Source organism: Rhinopithecus bieti, unplaced genomic scaffold (assembly GCF_001698545.2).
Source record: "Rhinopithecus bieti isolate Rb0 unplaced genomic scaffold, ASM169854v2 scaffold_4544, whole genome shotgun sequence".
NCBI classification, from domain to species: Eukaryota; Metazoa; Chordata; class Mammalia; order Primates; family Cercopithecidae; genus Rhinopithecus; species Rhinopithecus bieti.
In genome coordinates, this window is record NW_016804383.1 from 132,925 (window position 1) to 152,178 (window position 19,254).

General features: G+C 45.5%; 1 protein-coding gene across 2 annotated transcripts; it reads left to right on the plus strand.

The window, feature by feature from the left end:
• The first annotated feature begins 8,526 nt into the window (after positions 1 to 8,526).
• PSME3 (proteasome activator subunit 3) lies at positions 8,527 to 19,159 on the plus strand. 2 transcript variants are annotated; one of them, XM_017867663.1, is made up of 11 exons: positions 8,527 to 9,446; positions 10,090 to 10,122; positions 10,243 to 10,305; positions 10,500 to 10,604; positions 13,047 to 13,095; positions 13,488 to 13,600; positions 14,139 to 14,207; positions 14,353 to 14,420; positions 14,520 to 14,574; positions 14,702 to 14,788; positions 16,906 to 19,159. In XM_017867663.1, the coding sequence occupies exons 1-11, from the start codon at positions 9,405 to 9,407 to the stop codon at positions 16,984 to 16,986; spliced, it is 765 nt and encodes a 254-aa protein (XP_017723152.1). In that variant the 5' UTR covers positions 8,527 to 9,404; the 3' UTR covers positions 16,987 to 19,159. The 2 variants fall into 2 exon arrangements, with proteins under 2 accessions (XP_017723152.1, XP_017723151.1); XM_017867662.1 differs by lacking the exon at positions 8,527 to 9,446 and adding an exon at positions 9,457 to 10,001.
• The last annotated feature ends 95 nt before the right edge of the window (positions 19,160 to 19,254 follow it).

The following is a 19,254-nucleotide window of genomic DNA, read 5'->3' on the forward strand; positions in this document are numbered from 1 at the left end:
GCTGAGGTAGGAGAATCGCTTGACCCCCGGAGGCGGAGGTTGTAGTGAGTCAAGACCACGCCACTGCACTCCAGCCTGGGTGACAGAAGGAGACTCCATCTCAAAAAAAAAAAAACCACACACACACACACACACACACAAAACAAAAAACCACAAAAAAAGAAAGTGTTATTCAAATAAAGGCTTGAAGAAGGTGAGGAAGGAATTCTTGCCTACATCTGAAGGAAGAGCATTCTAGGCCAAGGGAACAACAAGAGCACAGAGGGTGCCTGTTCAGGGATTAGCAGAGACTGGTGTGGCTAGAAGATGGGCAAGGAAAAGAGATACAGAAAATGGGGTGAGGGAGGTAAGGGGGTGAGGGAGGTAAGGGTGTTGAGCTGTCTACCACCTAGGCTCTTACAGGGAGTGTAAAGCTCTGGCTTTCACTTTGAATAAGATGAGATGGCTGGGTCTTGAGCAGAGGGACTTACTTCATTTTTAAAAACAACTTTATGGGGTATAATTTACATACTGTAAGACTCACACTTTTAAATGTACAGTTCAATAATTTTTAGTACATTTACAGAGTTGCACAACTATCACCATAATCCAATTTTAGAACATTTCCTGTCTCCCCTTGCAACACCCCCAGTGTGGCCTCCCAAAGTGCTAAGATTACAGGTGTGAGCCAATGTGCCTGGCCAAAAGTTTTTCATTTCAATAAAGTCCAGGGCTAATGCTTTTGGTGTAAAAGAAACCACTGCTTAACCCAAAATTGTATGTTGTATTGTCTATTTTATTTTTATTTTGAGACAGTGTCTTACTTTGTTACCCAGGCTGGAGTGAAGCGGAACGAACAAACATGGCTCACTGCAGATTTGACTTCCTGGCTCAAGCAGTCCTCTTGCTTCAACCTCTGGTGTAGCAGGGACCACAGGTGATCGCTACCACGCCCAGCTAATTTTTAAATTTTTAAATTTTTTGTAGAGATGGGGTCTCACACTGCACTCCGGCCTGGGCGACAGACTGAGACTCCATCTCAAAAAAAAAAAAAAAAAAGGAGATGGGATCTCACTTTGTTGCCCAGGTTTCTGCTTTTAAATTTAACATTTTTCTATGTTGCTACACAGTTATTGTAGTTATCATGGCTACATTACACTACACTAAATGTACTACCTTAGTGTATTTATTTTTACTGCTGGAAATTCTGTTTCCCCTTTGGGTGAATACAATAATGCTGCAATGAAGAGCTGACTACTTACTTATGATAGAGACTCATAACTGGGATTACAGAATTAAGACTGTGTCGGCTATTTAATGTCTCTTCCTTAACATTGGGAATCATTTTCCAAAGTGCTTGTACATAATTATATTCTGCCTCCAGTAATGTATCAGGAAGCCTGTTTTCATATTGCCTTGGCCAGTATTGGGTATCATATATTTGGGGAACAAAAGCAAAAAATGGCACTTCCTTGTTATTTTAATCAGCATCATTCATTGGTGATAAGGCTGAACTTTTTGCTATGTATTTGCTTATTGTAGTTACTTTTTTTTTTTTTCTTTTTTTTTTTGAGATGGAGTCTCGCTCTGTAACCCAGGCTGGACTGCAGTGGTGCAATCTCGGCTCACTGCAACCTCTGCCTCCCAGGTTCACACCATTCTCCTGCCTCAGCCTCCCGAGTAGCTGGATTAGTAGCACCCACCACTACACCCGGCTAATTTTTTGTATTTTTAGTGGAGACGGTTTCACCGTGTCGGTTTCACCGTGTTAGGCCAGAGATGGCTCGATTCTCCTGACTCCATGATCTGGCCTCTCGGCTCCCAAAGTGGTGTGGGAGATTTACAGGTGTGACCACCATGCTGGACCTTTTTTTTTTTTTTTTTTTTAAAGAGACACCGTCTCACTCTGTCACCCAGGCTGGAGTGCAGTGGTGCAATCTCAGCTCACTGGAACCTCTGCCTCCTGGGCTCAAGCAGTAGTTACTTTTTTATGAATTATGTTTGCATTCTTTGGTTATTTAGATATTGGATTCTTAGTATTTTTCTCAGTATTTGTAGTAATTTTTCATGAAGTGCTTTAATTAACGTATTTTCCCGATGTTTAGAAAGTTTTAAATTTTCAAGTCAAATCTGCTTATTTTTCTTGATGACTTATATTGCTTAGAAAGTTATTCCCACTTCCAGAAGTGTCTTTCTTTTCTTTTAAATGTATGTGGTCTTCTTATAGTTGGTATTGGATGTGATATGTGGAACTAGATTGATTTTTCTCCTGGTTTTGTGACTAGGGATAGTGTTCACAATCCTTCTTCTTGGCTTTTTCAGCATGAAAGCCCCTTTAGGAGAGGTGACTGAAATCATCCCCAAAGAATTCTCCCCTAGTCCTGGTGTGGCTGCTTCATCGTCCTGCGTTTCTTCCTGCTTGTCTGTCCCTAACACCATCTCAGAAAAGCATAGAGAAGTAACAGGCTTCTAGAGAGGTAGGGCGTATAGTGTCACAACTGAAGATTTGGAAGTTGAGACCACCTGGTTCTTTACCATCCACTAGCCATGTGACCTTGTGCAATTCATTCAACTGTTCTGTGCTTTGTTTTCTTATTTACAAAATGAGAATAATAGTATACAATAGTAAATATCATAAAGGGTAAGGTGATAAATGACCTGATACAAGTGGAACAGAGGGCAATGACTGTTCCGTAGTGAATGCTCTGTGTGCCGTCCCACTTGGGAAGTATATGTAGTCAGTGTATGTAGTGCTTGAGGGATTAGTGAATAATCCACAACATATCCTCAGTCATCGATTCAACAGATGTTTATTGAGGATCTATTATGTGCCAGTCCCTATTCTAGGTCTGAAAGGATATACTGGTGAATTGCTCTGATAGTTTATATTCTAGAGAGAATTTGACAATAAACATGTAACTAAGTTAATAAGATAATTTCAAATAATGGCACATGCTATGGGTTGAGTGGTGGCCCCCAGAAGATGTTGAAGTCCTAACATCTGGGACTAACACATGGGAATGTGATCTTTTTTGGAAATAGGATCGTCGCAGATGAGGTCATTAACGTTAGCCCTAGACCAATATGACTGCGTCCTTATAAATAGGGGCAATCTGGACACAGAGACAGACACGTACTGTGTCTGAGGGAAGATGATGTAAGGAGACACAGGGTGACCTCTAAGCCAAGGAAGACCTGAGGCTGCCAGAAGCCAGGAAAGAGGTCTGGAACAGATTCTTCTCTGGCTCCCTTAGAAGGAACATGGTCCCGCTGATACCTTAATTTTGGACTTCTAGCATCCAGAACTCTGAGACAATATATTTTTCTGGTTCTAAGCCATCCACTTTGTGGTACTTTGCTACAGCAGCCCTGGAAAGCTAATACAGTAGGTAAAAGGGTGATGTGATAGAGAGTAAGTGGGGGCAGGGTGGGAGGAGCTACTTCAACTGGGGGATTCAGGAAGGCCTGTGCTATCTGGAAACCACTGAGGGTGATAAGCAGGGAAGAGACATGACTGGGTGACTTAAAAGAAACTATTTACTGGGGGATAGAATATTTAGGGGAAAGGACATAAATCATATGTGTATTTTCAATGAATTTTTACAAAATGAACACGTCAATGTAACTAACACCCAACTCCCTCTCCCATGCCTCCTTCTAGTTGATGCCCACCCTAAGGGCAAACAATATCATCAATTCTGACACCCTAGATTGAGTTTTGACTGTTTTTTGAATTTCATGTAAATGGAATCATACATGATACTCTGTTTCTGTTTTCTTTTGCTTATCATGAGATTCACCCACCTTGTGTAGTTTTAGTTCATACATTCTCAATACTTTGTAGTATTCCATTGTGTGACTATATTAATCTATATTAATCTATATTAATATAGATATCTCTCTTGCTGTTCAGAGGCATCCGGGTAGTTTCCAGTTGGGTCTATTGTGAATAGTGTCGCTATGAACATTCTTGTTCATGTCTTTTGGTGAATATATTTATGCATTTCTCTTGGGCGGGTCCCTAGAATTGAGGTTTCTGGGATCTGTCTCTCTCTCTCTCTGTCTCTGTCTGTCTCTCTCTCTCTCCCTCTCTTCCCTAAGTATAGATATTCAGCTTGAGTAGATGCTACCATGTCTGTGGTTGATATATTAAAAAATTATTTTGAGCTGGCCTAGTGTGCACCTGTAATCCCAGCTCCTCAGGAGGCTGAGGCGGGAGGATCCCTTGAGCCCAGGAGTTCGAGACCACCTTAGGCAACATAGCAAGATCCTGTATCAGTCAATCAATCAATCAATGATAGATTTTGGTGCTGAGTGAAGAATAGAATGTGACAGTTGGTGGGGGGTGGCAAGAGTGGAAATGGAGAGACCAGATAGGAGCCTAGTGTAATAGTCCTAGCAAAGGATGACAGTGGCTTTGGCCAGGGTAACAAGAGATGGAGGAAAGCACACTCATACAGGATGCATTATACAGAGAAAGCTGACAGGACGTGCTGATGGATTGACTGTGGAGACATAAGGGAAAGAGAGGAATCAAGATTGACTGTTAGGTTTTTGGTTTGAACAACTGGGTGAACAGTTATGTCAATTACTGAGATGGAGAAGAATAGGAAAATAACAGGTGTGTGGGAGAATCAAGAATTCTGGTTTGGCCATGTTAAGTTTGATATGCTCATTAGGTTTCCAAGTAGAAACATCAAATAGGTGGTTGGAACTCAGTGAAGATGTCAGATGGGAGATACAAACCTGGGGCCCTCAAATCAGCATACAGATGATTTTTTTGTTTTTTTGAGATGGAGTTTCGCTCTTGTTGCCCAGGCTGGAGTCCAATGGTGCGATCTTGGCTTACCACAACCTCCACCTTCCAGGTTCAAGTGATTCTCCTGCCTCAGCCTCCTGAGTAGCTGGGATTACAAGGCATGTGCCATCGTGCTGGCTAATTTTGTATTTTTAGTAGAAACGGGGTTTCTCCATGTTCAGGCTAGTCTCGAACTCCCGACCTCAGGTGATCTGCCTGCCTCGGCCTCCCAAAGTGCTGGGATTACAGGCATTAGACACTGTGCCTGGCTGCATACAGATGATACTTAAAGCTATGAACATGCATCGATCCTCTTAGGGAGAAAGTGTAAGTAGAGAATAAACGACATAAGTCTCCTGAAGCATGCCACCATTAAGAAGTGGAGCAGAGGAGGAAGAGCCAGCAAAGGAAATGGGGAATCACTGTTGAGGCTGGAGAAACATCAGAACAGGTTGCTGTGTGTATTTTAAGAAGGGAAGTGGCTAAGATGTTGAGTACTACTGAGAAGTTCAAATAAGATGAGAGGTGACCACTGGTGCTGTCAACATGGAAGTCACTGGTAACCTAACAAAAATTATATCATTGAGAAAGTGGGGTTGAGAAGTCTGATTAGAGTGGACTGGAGTAAATGGGGCATGAGGAAGTAGAGTAAGAGACAATAAATAATTCAAGAAGTCTTGCCAGGAAGGAGAGCACAGAAAGGGAGTAATAGCTACAGAGGAACCTGGATTCAGGGGGGAGTTTTCTCAAGATAGGGGATATTGGTCATGTCTGGAAATGACCCAGCAGAGGATAAATGTGATGTAGGAAAACGAGGGGCTAATCATGGGCACAGACATTGAGAAAGTGAAAGGGGATGGAATCCAAGGAACAAAAGGAAGAGATGGGAACAGGTATGTTTCCTTCAACGAAAGAGGAAAGGCAGAAAGTATTTTGCAGATTGGCAGATTTGGTGGTGAGATGATGAGGAAGTTCTCATTTGCTTCTGTTTTCTCAATAAAGAATGAGCCCAGGCCGGGCGCGGTGGCTCAAGCCTGTAATCCCAGCACTTTGGGAGGCCGAGACGGGCGGATCACTAGGTCAGGAGATCGAGACCATCCTGGCTAACACGGTGAAACCCCGTCTCTACTAAAAAATACAAAACTAGCTGGGCGAGGTGGCGGGCGCCTGTAGTTCCAGCTACTCAGGAGGCTGAGGCAGGAGAATGGCGTGAACCTGGGAGGCGGAGCTTGCAGTGAGCTGAGATCCGGCCACTGCACTCCAGCCTGGGCGACAGAGCGAGACTCTGTCTCAAAAAAAAAAAAAAAAAAGGAATGAGCCCAGACCCTAAGTTGGAGGTGGGAGGGAAGGAATACTGGAGGTTCAGGGAGATGAGAAAGTATGACAGTCATTGGGAGGGGGGAGAGCAAACTTGTCAGGAGCATGTAGTAGGACCTCAGGCAGTGTTGTGCACTCATTTGAGATTTCGGGACATGAATTTAAAATTAGACCAGTTATCAGTAATCACATGTGACTTGTAAGCACCCAGAAATGAATAGTTATTGTTAAATGTAGTGGTACCCTCCAGTTGTTCACTGAATAAACAAATGAATGAATAGAGTATTATATAAAACACTTGGATGGGGAGGAGGAAGGGAAATAAAGAGAATGTGTATCTGTCTTATAACCTACTTGAAGGAGACAAAACATAATTATTTGAGAACAAAGCATATTTTAACAGACACAAATATATTAAGTTTTCCAGTTGATGTTATAAATTCTGAAAGAAATACAGAATAGTGGCATACTTAAAATAGCATGGAGTTAATGTGGGAAATAATTCCTCAAGTTTCAAATCGGATCTCAAAAGTTCCCGGGGAAATGTGTTAACAGAAAACAGAGGTAAAAGGGGGAAAACTGTTAGATGTTTATGAGCAAGATGGATAGTATGGGCTATGTTATATGTGGCCTTCTATAAGCTGAAAAGGACTTTGAGCTTGAAAGCAGGAATGAAAATAATTACTGTCATTTAAGGACTAACCTCTTCATGCTAAGCGTTAACAGATCAGTTACTTATCTTACAGTGGCTACTATTTATTTTGTATCTAAGCACTGTGCTAATTGTTTTACATATATTATTTCTTTTTTTTTTTTTGAGACGGAGTCTTGCTCTGTCGCCCAGGCTGGAGTGCAGTGGCGCGATCTAGGCTCACTGCAAGCTCCGCCTCCCGGGTTCCCGCCATTCTCCTGCCTCAGCCTCCCCAGTAGCTGGGACTACAGGCGCCCGCCACCTCGCCCGGCTAGTTTTTTGTATTTTTTTAGTAGAGACGGGGTTTCACCATGTTCGCCAGGATGGTCTTGATCTCCTGACCTCGTGATCCGCCCATCTCGGCCTCCCAAAGTGCTGGGATTACAGCCACCACGCCCGGCCTATATATATTATTTCTAATAGTCACAACACTACAATATTACATACTATTATTTATTACTAATTATTAAAATTCCATTTTACAGATGAAGGAATTGACTCAGCATTTCAATAATTTGCCCAAGATTCCAGTTAGTAAGGAGCTGAGGTGGGATTTGAGGCACAGGTCTCTGATTCCAAAGGCCATAGTCAGTCTTCTGTGTTTTACTCCATTTAATTGTGTATTCCCCTCATTCTCCTAGCACTTAGTAGAGAGGCCAGTCTAGGATAAATGTTCAACAGCAAGAGCGACCCAAAAATATAAATCTGATGACCTCTTTTCGTACTTAATCTAGATTGTTTACTAACAACCCTCCTCACCCCCAGCTCACCAGTCTTTGTCTTCAAGACAGTCTCTTTCCTTCCCTAGAGCATTTGCCTGAGCTGCACTTACACCTCTCAAGGCTCTTCTCACTCTTTCCATGCTAACCCCTTTATGTCCTTTAGATCACAGCTTGTCACTTGTTCAGAGGCCTTCCTTGGCCATGCGATCTAAAATAGATCTCTGGTATTTTCTATGTCATCCACTTGTTTCCTAATATTTATCAAATTTTGCAGTTACTTTGTCAGTTTACTTTCTGGTGTTTTTCCAATATTATGCACCATGGGACCAGCGACCTTGAATCTTGTTTGCCTATGATTTCCCAGAGCTGTGCTGTTCAATACAGAAGCCAGCAGCCACATATGGCTACTGAGCACTGTACTGCAAATGTGTTGTTTTCTTATTGAGATGTGCAGTTAAGTGTAAAATACGCACTGGATTTTGAAGACTTGGTATGAGAAAAGAATGCATAAGATCTCGATTTTTTAATGTTGATTATATGTTGAAGGACTTGGATAAATTGGGTTGAATATATGACTAAAATTTTCACTTGTTTCTTTTACTTTTATTTTATTTTATTTTTTTATTTTATTTATTTATTTATTTTTTTGAGACGGAGTCTGGCTCTGTCGCCTAGGCTGGAGTGCGGTGGCCGGATCTCAGCTCACTGCATGCTCCGCCTCCCAGGTTTACGCCATTCTCCTGCCTCCGCCTCCCAAGTAGCTGGGACTACAGGCGCCCGCCTAGTCGCCCGGCTAGTTTTTTGTATTCTTTAGTAGAGACGGGGTTTCACCGTATTAGCCAGGATGGTCTCGGCCTCCCAAAGTGCTGGGATTACAGGCTTGAGCCACCGCGCCCGGCTCTTTTACTTTTTAATTGTGGCTACTAGAAGATTTCAACCCATATATAAACTTACATATTTCTAGAATCTGAGACAGTGCCCTGGCCCATTTTATTGAATGAAATATCCAATGTCGAGAGAGAGATCGAATGAACGGGTGCATGAAGAGGTATAGTCTCAAGCTTCCATTAGGCAAATAGATACAGCACTGCCATAGAAGTTAGGAGATCTGGGTCCTGGCTCAGAATGTACTGGAAACGCCTTGGACAAGTCTTGCCCTACTTTGGGCATCAATTTGCCCATTAGGTAGTTGATCTTTGAGGTCCGGAAGCTTACGACAGTCAGTTGGCAGGGAAATGTACCAGGAAAGCTTGGCACAACCGCACTTGTCTTTTTCGCTCTAGCCTAAACACTTGAGCCGCGGCAAACGGGCAGAGGCAGCGGGAATCAGGGACTACACCCCCGAACCCAGCACCCGGGTCCCCGACTTCCCCGAGCCTACGTCACTGGGGCGCGACGGCGCTGTCCCCGGGACTGCAGCGACTGAGGTCCCTTCGGTGAAGGCGAGTTCCAGGCCAACAGAGAGGGTCGCACCGTTTCCGAGTCTTTCGGAGGCTCAGTTCTCAGCGCACCATTCCCCACAGCTCTCCTTTTTACTTCACCCCTACCCAACACTTTACCCCGGCAGTGTGAACCCGCCTGGGAGCGTCCAAACCCGAGTCTCATCGCGGCTGCGCAGCGCACGTGCACAGCCTCGCAGGAGTCTCGGCGATTGGCTGTGACGCAGTTTCCGGCGTGAGCGGCGAAAGCCGGGAGGGCAAGCGAGAGAGCGACCAGGCAGCAGGCTGCCGGCGGGCGGGCGGACGGCACGGAGGGAGCGAGCAAGCGAGCAGTGAGTGAGCCAGCGAGGGCGGCCGGGTCCCGAGGTCAGCCGAGATTTCTCAGGTCCCTCCGGCCCCCTCCCTGGAGTCCACAGCGCCTCCGGTGTCCAGCGGATCGGACACGGCCCGGCCCGGCCATGGCCTCGTTGCTGAAGGTGGATCAGGAAGTGAAGCTCAAGGTAGCGGCACCGGTCCGGCCTTTTTGCCCCTCGCTTTGATCCCCCTGCAGTCTGACCGGCTTCCTACTCCCCATGGCGTCTTTGTCTCCCTGGGGATACCAGCTCTGAGCTTCCGCTCGACTCAGCCCAGCCCCCAACTCCCGGGGTCGGCTTTCTGTACCGCGTCTGATGATGGAGAGTCCCGGGGACACCTCCGCGGACACGTGTTGGACTCAGGGCTTTAGGCCAGTGACAGCTGGAAATCCCCCAGCCCAACAACGTCCCTGGACACTGCCCCTGCCCTTGGTGGCTGGCCTGCCTGGTATCATAGGCCAGGTCTGTCTGGGTGGGGGGTTGGCACGTTTGTGAGCTCACATCTTTCCTAACTACCTGTCTTTTGTCTGCTTATCAAATTCAGACAGCTTCAGACACAGGAGGGAGGGAGGGGAGAGGAGAGAGGAGACAGGCAGGTGCTGCCCTCAAAGCCCTGCTTCTCCTGAGATGGAAAAATGGATCCTCAAAAAAATAAAGTATTTGCAGTCTGGGGGCCTCTCATCTTCTTATTACAGTTACAAGGTGAGGCAAAGACAGTTGGATTTGGGATTCTCCATCCTGCTCTTACCTCTGTCCCCAGGTACTGAATTGCTCTCTTTGTTAATTTTAGGTTGATTCTTTCAGGGAACGCATCACAAGTGAGGTGAGTGAAATAAATAGAAAAATGAGTGTTGGTTGAGAGTTTCCCACAGAGGAGATATCTGGAGAGAGAGAGAGACCTTCCCACAGATATTAATTCAGCTGTATTTTCCCTCCTCCTTAGGCAGAAGACTTGGTGGCAAATTTTTTCCCAAAGAAGTTATTAGAACTTGATAGTTTTCTGAAGGTGAGAGACCCTTTTCTTTCTTCAAATTCCCCTATTTTTTTGGCCCTGGTATTACTGTGAACTGGAACAAATTGTGTGTTGATTCTTCTTTTTATTTTTTTAAACTGTAAAAGCGCTTTCATTTCTTGCTCTTCAATCAAATACTTCTTTGTTCAGCTTGAAAAGATTAATGTTTTGGGGTGGGTGTCTTTCAGGAACCAATCTTAAACATCCATGACCTAACTCAGATCCACTCTGACATGAATCTCCCAGTCCCTGACCCCATTCTTCTCACCAATAGCCATGATGGACTGGATGGTGTAAGTGTCCTATATTTATCTTTGTGTTATTGAGCAGTAGGTCCTCTGTCCTCTGTTTCCTTGTCAGTTTTAAGATGTACAGAGGCAACAGTGGGATTTGGATCTGGGAACTAGGACTGTTACAGGCATGATGACTCTAGTGTAGTTGTTTTATTTCTTATTTATTTATTTATTTTTGAGAAAGGGCGTCACTTTTTTTTGCCCAAGCTGGAGTGTAGTGGCGTGAGCACTGCTCACTGCAGCCTGGACCTCCCAAACTCAAGTGACCCTCCCTCCTCAGCCCGCCAAGTAGCTGATACTACAGGAGTGTGCCACCATGCCCAGCTGATTTTTGTATTTTTTGTAGAGACAGGGTTTCACCATGTTGCCCAGGCTGGTCTCAAACTACGGAGCTCAAGTAATCCACCCACCTCAGCCTCCCAAAATGCTGGGATTACAGGTGTGAGTCACCGCACGAGGCCTCCGGTATATTCCTTTTAGACCCTGAGTTTCATTTACGATGTGAAGTGAATGTGCCAATGCTACTCTCAGTGTTAGAGTGAGTTTCAAATAAAAGAGAACTAGCTTCGGCCAGGCGTGGTGGCTCACACCTTTAATCCCAGCACTTTGGGAGACCGAGGTGGTTGGATCATGAAGTCAGGAGATGGAGACCATCCTTGCTAACACGGTGAGACCCCATCTCTACTAAAAATACAAAAAATAGCTGGGCGTGGTTGTGGGCGCCTGTAGTCCCAGCTACTCGGGAGGCTGAGGCAGGAGAATGGCATGAACCCAGGAGGCGGAGCTTATAGTGAGCCAAGATAACGACACTGCACTCCAACCTGGGCAACAGAGCAAGACTCTGTCTCAAAAAAAAAGAGAACTAGCTTCATCAGGTTATCTGATTTTTCCCGTGGCTCTGAACAAGACTTTACTTACCTTTGTTTCCATGTCTTGATAAGTGTTAGGGATATGAAGTTCTTGCTGTGTAACTGCAATCGCTGTTTTGCTGTGCATCTTTAACAGCTAGTCCTTATCAGTCATGTGTCCACATGCTACTATAACACTGATGATACTGAATTGTTGTCTGTAGTACCGCCTCATTGACAGAACTTGTACGTCTGGAAGGCAGCAACTCCTTTTTTTTCTTTTTTTTGAGACAGTCTCACTCTGTTTCCTAGGCTGGGGTGCAATGGCATGATCTCAGCTTCCTGCAACCTGCCCCTCCCGGGTTCAAGTGATTCTCCCACCTCAGCCTCCATGTAGCTGAGATTACAGGTGCGCGCCACCAAGCCCAGCCAATTTTTTTATTTTTAGTGGAGACAGGATTTCACCATGTTGTCCAGACTGGTCTCGAACTCCTGACCTCAGGTGATCTACCCGCCTCAGCCTCCCAAAGTGCTGGGATTACAGGCGTGAGCCACCGTACTCGGTCGGCAGGAACTATCTTAATCTTTATATTCCCAGCACCTAGCGTTGATCCTGGTCCATAGCAATTGCTGAATGCATGTTTGTTGACTGAATAATGTGTTCCTTTGTGGAACCAGCAGATTTGTACGTATTCCCTTAATTATCTTGCCTACTTTGATAGGTTCTTTTTTCCTATTCCTTGTAATACTTAATGTGTTGTATTTCTGGAAAGATTGGTCTTCCCAACTACAGCATAATTTGCTTTGTGGCAAGAGCCTTTTCTTTCTTTTTCTGAGGGGGGACAGAGTCTCACTTTGTCACCCAGGTTGGAGTGCAGTGGCACAATCTCAGGTCACTGCAACCTCAAACTCCTTGACTCAAGCAATCCTCCTACCTCAGCCTCCCAGGTAGCTGGGACTACAGGCACATGTGCCATCATGTCCAGCTAGTTTTTGTATTTTTTTATAGGGACAGGGTTTCCCTGTGTTGCCCAGGCTGGTCTCGAGCTCCTGGGCTCAAGCGATCTACATGCCTTGGCCTCCCAAAGTGCTGGGATTACAGGTGTGAGCCGCCACGCCTCACCTCCAAGAACCTATTCTTTTTTTTTGAGACGGAGTCTCGCTCCGTCGCCCAGGCTGGAGCGCAGTAGCCAGATCTCAGCTCACTGCAAGCTCCGCCTCCTGGGTTTACGCCATTCTCCTGCCTCAGCCTCCCGGGTAGCTGGGACTACAGGTGCCTGCCACCTCACCCGGCTAGTTTTTTGTATTTTTTAGTAGAGACAGGTTTTCACCGTGTTAGCCAGGATGGTCTCAATCTCCTGACCTCGTGATCTGCCCATCTTGGCCTCCCAAAGTGCTGGGATTACAGGCTTGAGCCACCGCGCCCAGCCCCAAGAACCTTTTCTTAAAGCTTTGTGTGTACTTAGGAAATTGTGCAGAAATTAATAACACAAGCTATGAGGCTGAGGAAGGGATTAAACTTGCTTGAAGGGTATCTTGTGATGGACATGTGGGTGTCAAAAGCAGGCTCATCCCTGCCTCTTTGTATCCTTAGCCCACTTATAAGAAGCGAAGGTTGGATGAGTGTGAAGAAGCCTTCCAAGGTAAGAGGCACCCTTACCTTACCTCCCCTCACCCCACCCCTGACTTGCAACCCTGAGAAGCAGGTGGATCTAGTTCTCCTGACCAGGAGGCAAGATCTGATCTTACTTCCCAGAGGTAGCATTCCAAGCTCCTCCAAACGTGCTTGTTATTTAGTGCTCTAAACCTGGTTTTCCAATAAACAGAGGGTTTAAGACTTTTGTCATGTTTCAGATGCTCATCTGTTGTTCTTTTGTTCCATACATTCTCGTTGATTCTAATAGTGGTGTCTTGGTAGGATTGTGACAAAGGCAGAGGTCACAGCATCTGATAGGTATAGGGAAAATGAGAGAGAGACAGGGGATGCTGTGTCCTTCCCTCTTCCCTGATCATTTGACCTTCATATCTCTGCCAGGAACCAAGGTGTTTGTGATGCCCAATGGGATGCTGAAAAGCAACCAGCAGCTGGTGGACATTATTGAGAAAGTGAAACCTGAGATCCGGCTGTTGATTGAAAAATGTAACACGGTGAGGCACAGGCTAGTGACCTATGGGCCGGTCCCAAGTACCCCACCTGAAGTGCAAAAAACAGTGGATGTACGGGTGGTATGGGAATTGGCAGACTAGATTTTTGTGTGTGTTTTTTTTTTTTTTTTTTTTTGAGATGGGGTCTTGCTCCGTCACCCAGGTTGGAATGCAGTGGCGCCATCTCGGCTCACTGCAACCTCTGCCTCCTGGATTCAAGCGAGTCTCCTGCCTCAGCTTCCTGAGTAGCTGGGATTACAGGTGTCTGCTAACACACCCAGCTACTTGTTGTATTTTTAGTAGAGATGGGGTTTCACCATTTTGGCCATGGTTAGCCAGGCTGGTCTCGAACTCCTGACCTCAGGTGATCCACCCGCTTCGGGCTCCCAAATTGCTGGGATTACCAGTGTGAGCCACTGTGCCTGGCCAGACTAGATATTTTGGCTTCTGTGTTCCTGGCATCTGGCCCCAGCCATCTGAATTGTGTATTTAATGGCTTCAGCCTTCAGGCAAAGGTCCTCATATATGTTTTGACCTCCAGGTCAAAATGTGGGTACAGCTCCTGATTCCCAGGATAGAAGATGGAAACAACTTTGGGGTGTCCATTCAGGTAATGTACTTGAATTACAAACTGGGAAGAGTGGTTTGGGAGATACTCTCATCTCCCCTGCGTTATCTTTTTTTCCTTTCTCCTTGGGGCTGCTGTGGATGTCATGGAAGTGGCTTTTGATGCACCTGTTGTTTGTTTGTTTTAGGAGGAAACAGTTGCAGAGCTGAGAACTGTTGAGAGTGAAGCTGCATCTTATCTGGACCAGATTTCTAGGTAGGGCTGCTTGGGCTTGGCCGAGGCATTGGGGACTGATGAGGTGGTGGGCACCATCAAGGGTCTCCTGCAGCTTCCTCCTCTTCTCTTTCCTTTCAGATATTATATTACAAGAGCCAAATTGGTTTCTAAAATAGCTAAATATCCCCATGTGGTAAGTAAGCGGTTTGTGGCCTGAGGGTGGAGGTGGCAGGATAGTGAACAGTGACTGTTACTGGGAAGGAGCTATCTGGGAACAGTTGGGCCTTGGGGACTAGCTTTTTCCTCTACCCTCCTTGCAGGAGGACTATCGCCGGACCGTGACAGAGATTGATGAGAAAGAATATATCAGCCTTCGGCTCATCATATCAGAGCTGAGGAATCAATATGTGAGTAACCTCAGTCCTTGTCCATAGTTGCTGTGGCTTCACTTAGCTCTGTTGAGAATGTTCTTGAAATTCTCTGAAGGGCTGAGATGAGGGTCTGAGGTAAAATTAGTAGACCAAATTCTGTTCATCATCTGAGTGTTGAGAACCATGAAGTGATCTAGCAGGGTGTCTCTCTCCTTTCTACCTGAGAGGAGGGGTGTGCAGTACAGTATGGTTAAGATATAGGTGTTAGAATCAGACAGACTTAGGTTTGCAACCAGGCTCTACCTGTATTGTGTGATCTCGAGCAAATTGTTCAAGCTCAAACTTCAATTTCTTCTTTAAAATGGGACTGGGCTGGGTGCAGTCGCTCATGCTTGTAATCCCACCACTTTGGGAGACCAAGCCAGGTGGATCACCTGAGGTCAGGAGTTTGAGACCAGCCTGACCAACATGGTGAAACCACATCTCTACTAAAAATACAAAATTAGCTGGGTGTGGTGGCGCATGGCTATAATCCCAGCTATTTGGGAGGCTGAGGCAGGAGAATCACTTGAACCCGGGAAGTGGAGTTTACGGTGAGCCGAGATTGTGCCATTGCACTCCAGCCTGGGCAACAAGAGTGAAACTCCATCTAAAAAAAAATAAAATAAAATAAAATAGGCCTGGTGTGGTGGCTCAGGCCTGTAATATCAGCACTTTGGGAGGCCGAGGCGGGCATATCACTTGAGGTCAGGAGTTCGAGACCAGCCTGACCAACGTGGAAAAACCCTGTCTTTACTAAAAATACAAAAAAAAATTGACCGGGCATGGTGGCACATGCCTTTAATCCTAGCTACTTGGGATGCTGAGGCAGGAGAATTGCTTGAACCCGGGAGGCGGAGGTTGCAGTGAGCCAAGATTGTGCCCCTGGACTCCAGCCTGGGCAATAAGAGCAAAACTCAGCCTCAAATAAAAATAAAAATTAAAAAAATAAAATGGGACTGAAGAGGCCGGGTGTGGTGGATCACACTTGTAATGCCAGCACTGGGAGGCTGAGGCAGGTAGATCACATGAGGTCAGGAGTTTGAGACCAGCCTGGCCAACATGGTGAAGCCCTATCTCTACTGAAAATACAAAAAATTAGCTGGGCATGGTTGGTGGACTCCTGTAATCCCACCTAATTGGGAGGTTGAGGCAGGAGAATTGCTTGAATCCAAGAGGCGGAGGTTGCAATGAGCCAAGATTGTGCCACTGCACTCCAACCTGGGCAACAGGAGCGAAACTCCGTCTCAAAAAAAAAAAAAGGAAAAGAACTGAAGAGTACCTACTCACAAAATACATTCGCTTTTTTAAAATAAGTGAGATAACACATTGAAGAACCTGGTACAATTCTTACTATGTTAAGTGCACAATACCTGTTAGTTGCTATTAGACACTTGGGGGCCTTGGAAATACCCATTTACACCCAGTTGAAGTATAAGAGAGGTGGTGCTGCCACCCTGAATGCAGGCTCAAGTGAGATTAAAATTACAGTAAGTCGGCCGGGTACAGCAGCTCACGCCTGTAATCCCAGCACTTTGGGAGGCTGAGGTGGGCATTTCACGAGGTCAGGAGATCGAGACCATCCTGGCTAACACGGTGAAACCCCGTCTCTACTAAAAATACAAAAAATTAGCTGGGCATGGTGGCGGGCGCCTGTAGGCTGAGGCAGGAGAATGGAGTGAACCCGGGAGGCGAAGCTTGAAGTGAACCGAGATTGTGCCACTGCACTCCAGCCTGGGCGATAGAGCAAGACTCTGTCTCAAAAAAAAAAAAAAAAAAAAAAAAAAAAAAAAAAAAAAAATTACAGTAAGTCCTCACCTAATGTTGTCCGTAGATTTTTATAAACTGTGACTTTAAAAATGATGTATATCAAAACCAAGTTTTTTTCATTAACATTGTAACAAAATGACGTTATTTAAATCCAGGTTATTTGAGGGCCTTCTGTACTTGATTTGCTCACCTGCTTAAAGTCGCAGTTACTAAGAACCTATTGATGACATTAAGGGCTTACTGTATGCAGATGATTGCTTGGGAATTTGTAGAGGGGTCTGTCACTTTCTTGGTGAGGTAAGGGTTGTACAGATATGTGATTTCCCTGATACCTCTTCTCCCAGGTCACTCTACATGACATGATCCTGAAAAATATCGAGAAGATCAAACGGCCCCGGAGCAGCAATGCAGAGACTCTGTACTGAGGCCAGAGCCAGGGCCAGGGGACTCTGTGAGTCTGGCTCAAGACCGACATTGCCTTGGTTTGTTACATGACTATCGTGATGGGGAAACTGGCTGGAAATAGTAATCACACCTCTCTGTTTTTAGTTAGAGTCTAATGAAACTCTCATCTAGTTCTGTGATGTGTTTACCTCTTTTTTCAGGCCTCAGGAACTCTTCTATTTCCTTCCCTAATACCCCACACCCAACCTGTCGTAATTTCTGGAGAACTCCAGGTTTGTGTGTGCAGGATGTTGGCACAAAAATACTTGTGTTTTCACTCTCCTCCTCTCCTCCCTCCTGTGTCTTGCGCTTTATGTTTTCTTCTTTTGATAATTAGTTGGTTAAAAGCTGAAGGGAACCGGAAGGAAAGTGCTAGGTGTTTTTTAGGAACTAGGGTGGCAGGGGGATGAACTTCTCTTCCTCACATGAGGTTACTGTTTCTTTCCTCTGTGGGGCATTGGATCCTTCCACAGTTGCCCTGGTGATGACTTCGGGCTTTGCATGTGTGTACATCCCACCTTGAATCTTGATCATGACAAGAAACACCTTAGGCCTTCAGTCAATTCCCAAGCTCCTTCAGATGTTTTTATAATGAGCGTTTTCACATGCACATGTGTGCATGTACGTATACACCCATACAGACATGCACACACACACTCCTACTCCATTAGCTAACATACCCTCCCTCTCCACAATCCCTGTTATGTACCTTTCAGGAGGTGATGGTTGTCTTAGTTGTCATCTGCCCAAACAAACGTCCTGGGCCCGTCCTCCGTCCTGATACTGTAGCCTCTTGGTACCCAGGGTGAGTTGGTGGAGAACAGAGAGATGAGAAGCAGAGGGCTTGGGGAAGGCCTCTCTGACTCAGCCCTTTTTGGCGTTATTGCAAAAGCTTGACTCCTGGTTGCCTTTTCCCAGCCATTTGTTGGTTGGGGTGAAGATGTCTGCAAGTGTGAGGTCTGGACGCTGCTGCTCATGTTGGGCTTTCCTTTTGGGAAATATTTCTCTTATTTATAGTGTCGGGTTTCTGGGGAAAGCAATCACTGGTGTGTATGTGTATGTGCACGCACACACATACATATACACGTTTGTGTATGTGGAAATGCGCTGGGCAAGTCAAAACTATAGAAGAGTTGCCTCCTGTCTCTTGAATCTTCCAGAGATATCACTTAACTGTTAATAGCTTTTGTGTTAATCCCCATCAGCCCCCAGCTCTTTTATTCTACCACGGCTGGAGCGTTGATACCTGCAGTCAGCCTGCCAGTGACTCTTAGTGTCTGTTTCCGACTTCTTATTCCTGTCTCTGTCTTCCAACCCCCAATAATATTTCCACCTGGGATGCATCATTTGTACTCCCGATATTCTGTAGAGAAGGAGTCAGGATGCTGTCTTCCCACGAATAGTACTCAGTAACAAACCAACTGCATTTTAGTTGGGCAGTGCTCCCACCCACCCTCCAGATCCCTTCCAGCTAAAACCCTTCCCCCTTCCCTCCATGTGTTTCTCAGTTCCCCGTTTTGTTTGTTGGATTGTTCCACTGCCCCTACTCCTCACCCTACCACCCTTGGATCGTAATGTAAAATTCTTTTACCATGTCAAGAAATTATTAAAAATACAGGTACTTTGACCTCTTTCTAAAGCCGCAGACCCTGGTGCAATGCTGTGGTGGCTAGGGACGTACTCATGCTTGCATGTGTGCACACTCGGACACCCACCTCCATGGACACCTAGCCACCCTGTTGTGTGTCCTTATGCCAGTTGAGCTGAATCTTTTCCCCAGTATAGTGGAAAGACTGAGGCTTCTGCCTAGTGAGCTAGGGTGGGTGCTTTATTTGTGTTCAGTCTGAATTATGGGAAAGTTAGCTCTTCCCAGACCTAAGCTGCCTTCTTTCCCTACTTTCAGAAGATCCTAGTTCCTTCTTTCTGAGTGATACCCGTGAGCTGCCAGTAGAGGCTGCTATTGCTCCATGTGTAAGGAATGACCTGGTTCAAGGCGTGTCCTACCCAATCATTTTCTTTACCTTATACTAATTCTCCCTGAATAATGTCTTCAGTTTCTTGAGGAGACTCATAGTTTTGGTTTTCAAATTACTTGGAGGGCTGCCTAGGAATCTATCTCCCTCTGAAATAAAAGTTTCCTCAACTTGCACCTTGCAAGTAGCCTTCTGATTTCCAATGATCCCCTCGTTGCCTCTGTGAAGAGTTTAAGGTCTTGAACAATGGAGAAGCAGCTGCTCTGTTCTGTTTCA